The sequence below is a fragment of the Brachyhypopomus gauderio genome, chromosome 4 (genome assembly GCF_052324685.1).
Source record: "Brachyhypopomus gauderio isolate BG-103 chromosome 4, BGAUD_0.2, whole genome shotgun sequence".
NCBI lineage: Eukaryota > Metazoa > Chordata > Actinopteri > Gymnotiformes > Hypopomidae > Brachyhypopomus > Brachyhypopomus gauderio.
In genome coordinates this window covers 16,332,138-16,334,727 of record NC_135214.1, presented here as the reverse complement: position 1 = coordinate 16,334,727, position 2,590 = coordinate 16,332,138, and the positions used below count along the sequence as shown (strand labels likewise).

At 51.0% G+C, this 2,590-nt stretch overlaps 1 protein-coding gene across 1 annotated transcript in view; it reads right to left on the bottom strand.

The window, feature by feature from the left end:
• Positions 1-1,069: 1,069 nt before the first annotated feature.
• The window catches only part of LOC143512392 (bone morphogenetic protein receptor type-2-like), a 39,110-nt gene continuing 37,589 nt past the window's right edge, over positions 1,070-2,590 (bottom strand). Inside the window, 1 exon segment of the mRNA XM_077002637.1 lies at positions 1,070-1,363. Within this exon segment, the coding sequence (XP_076858752.1) occupies positions 1,085-1,363 (279 nt within the window). The 3' untranslated portion in view covers positions 1,070-1,084.

Sequence of the window (2,590 nt, the reverse complement as noted above, 5' to 3'; positions counted from 1 at the left end):
TTCATGCTTTCAATGCAAGAGCCCCTGCAGTGACAGTCGTGAGTCATTTCACCACTGGCGTTCCAGGGAAAGGTAGCAGGTGTGAAGTACACATAAAACAAATGTAAATGTAAGAAATGTGTGACTGTAGCTCTACCCACAGGACCGAAAAATCATAGCAGGCGATACTTTGAAGCTTTTTTCTCACTGAACGGAAAGATAACAGGCAACAGGCATTACTGAGAAAACCCAGAGCTGTTGGAAATAGTGCAGTGCACTCAGAACTGGCATTTGTTCTGCACAACACTGCAGCGTACTGGAGCAAACCGCATCGGTGGCACGAGTTGCACGTCACACAGACCGCCACCAGGTGGCAGCACAACTGACTCCTGTCAGCGCAGAGGCCCCCCCCCCCCCCCCCCCCCCCCCCCCCCCCCCCCCCCCCCCCCCCCCATGTCTGGAGCTCTGAACTCCAGGCTGTAGAGGAGGCAGGGGCGGAGAGGGAGAGAGAGAAGTGGGGCAGAGAGCCGGCGATGTGGCCCTCCCGCCGCAGCCCTCTGGCGTTGTGCCGTCGGCCAAGAAACGAGTGGTGGAAAACACCCAATATAGCCTGCGCTTGGCCTGCTTCCGCCGGCGGCCCTCGGGGAACCGGGAGACCGGGGTGGAGCAACCCGAGCCCTCCTCTGATCCTCTGATGCTTTCCCGCGTTCATAAAATGGCACAACAGACGTGGGCGTCTCCAGCCCCGCCCCCTTCCCCACGACTGTCACCTCTCATCCGTCATCTCCAGTGACATAGTTCAGCACACTCTACCTACACGCTTCTCCGGCAACTTTGCCCTCGCACCCCGAGGCTCTGCTAAACTCGGCGGCGTGCGCACGCTTCACAAGAGGGGCGGGGCGGATGACGGGGGGGGGCAGGATGTAAACGGGTGGTGGCGTCCAGGGCTCGGGTGGGCGGAGTACATCTGGACCACAGACGTCACTCCACAGAGCCACAGACAGGTTGGGAGGAGATGGAGGGGGAGGAGGGGGTGGGAGGTCCTGCTGCCGGTGGAAACAAAGCTCCTCCAGAGAGGAACGTGCTGGAGATGAGGAGCCTTGCTTCACTGTGGACTACCAATGAAAATCATTTGAGACCAAACGGGGTGTGTAGTTTTGCCGCGCTGTGCCCCGGTGCGGAGTAGGGGTGGAGCCTGTGTGAGTTGAGGCGGGCCTGTGTGTGCGTGCAGGTGTGTGCGTACACAACATGTATGAAGGTGACCCTCACCTCCTCTCAGCTGCTCCGTGTGCAGGTAGGCCAGCCCTCTAGTGACGGAGTGAGCCAGACGGCAACAGCTGACCCAGTCTAGAGTATGAAGACTCAGGTATTGGCACAGGGAGCCCTACACACACACAAATGTGCACACACAAGCACACACAACAGTTAGGCAGAGAGAGAACGGTGCCCCACACATTGACACTGTCCTACAATATGCAATCGGTGACTCAAAGGGAAAGAGATGATAAATGTGAGGCACAGATAATCACGTCAATTTACACAAACGACAGTGGTGTCCAGAATTATAGCAGTAGGCCATGTTGTGGTGAGCGTGACCCATTCCCACAGCCTAAGTGATCTGACGCATCTCAACGGGAGAGCAATCAAAAGATAGTGATCTTAATTCTGGAAAAAAAACACACACATGCTGTGTTAAATAAAATGGTTTAGATTCATGTACAGTTCCCCAAAAAATGTTGATTATAAGTCTTAACAACTTACAACAACACAGATAGGTTCATAAAAATACTGCTACAATTATCTCTGACTGCCATAATTATCTCGGCAATTAACCCTTCAGCGGTATGTGCTGAATCTTTATTTTGCACTCACAACTACAGCAGACAGAATTCAGTGTGTACTGGACCAGGGAGTGTAGTGTAGAGGATTATGTTGGCATTGTCTTTGCTTTCCCACCTAAGTAAGTTGTTCATATTCATTTGGTTGGACCCCAAACACTGAGCTGACACCATTCTTCTACACAAGTGCACAAATTAAACTAAGGCCTCATCAGTTAGTCACCTATTGGAGCCTGACCACAGATGGTTAAATAAGCCACAGAAATAAAAACTCACGTGGCAATAGCACCATGTGCTAACAGTAATTTCCTTACATAGCGAGCCATATTGCGCACTATAATGATCAGTATTGTCTGGGAGGGGATTCAGAGATAGACTGATAATACTAGTTAATACACCACACCAGCAATTCTGCCATTTACACCCTCCTCTTCTACACTATGGACTTTCAGACAACTGATCAACAGAGCTGACATTGCCATGGCCAAGTATTTAAACCACTGGCTCATCTATTGCTGTTATCATTGGTGTTTGTACATCTAAATATATATGCAGATACGAAAAGACACAAATTTGTATCCTGCAACAAAAAGGTGTTGTAGTATTAAAAAACCACAGGTGTCAATATCCATATTCAGAGCCGTCATGTGAGGCACCTCAGCCCTGGACAGATCTGTCATGATCGAGTGGGTCTCCATCACGTAACATGGCTGTTCACCTGTAAACACGCCACAAAGTCCCAAACCGCCCAAAAGCGCCTGTTGCTATAGTGA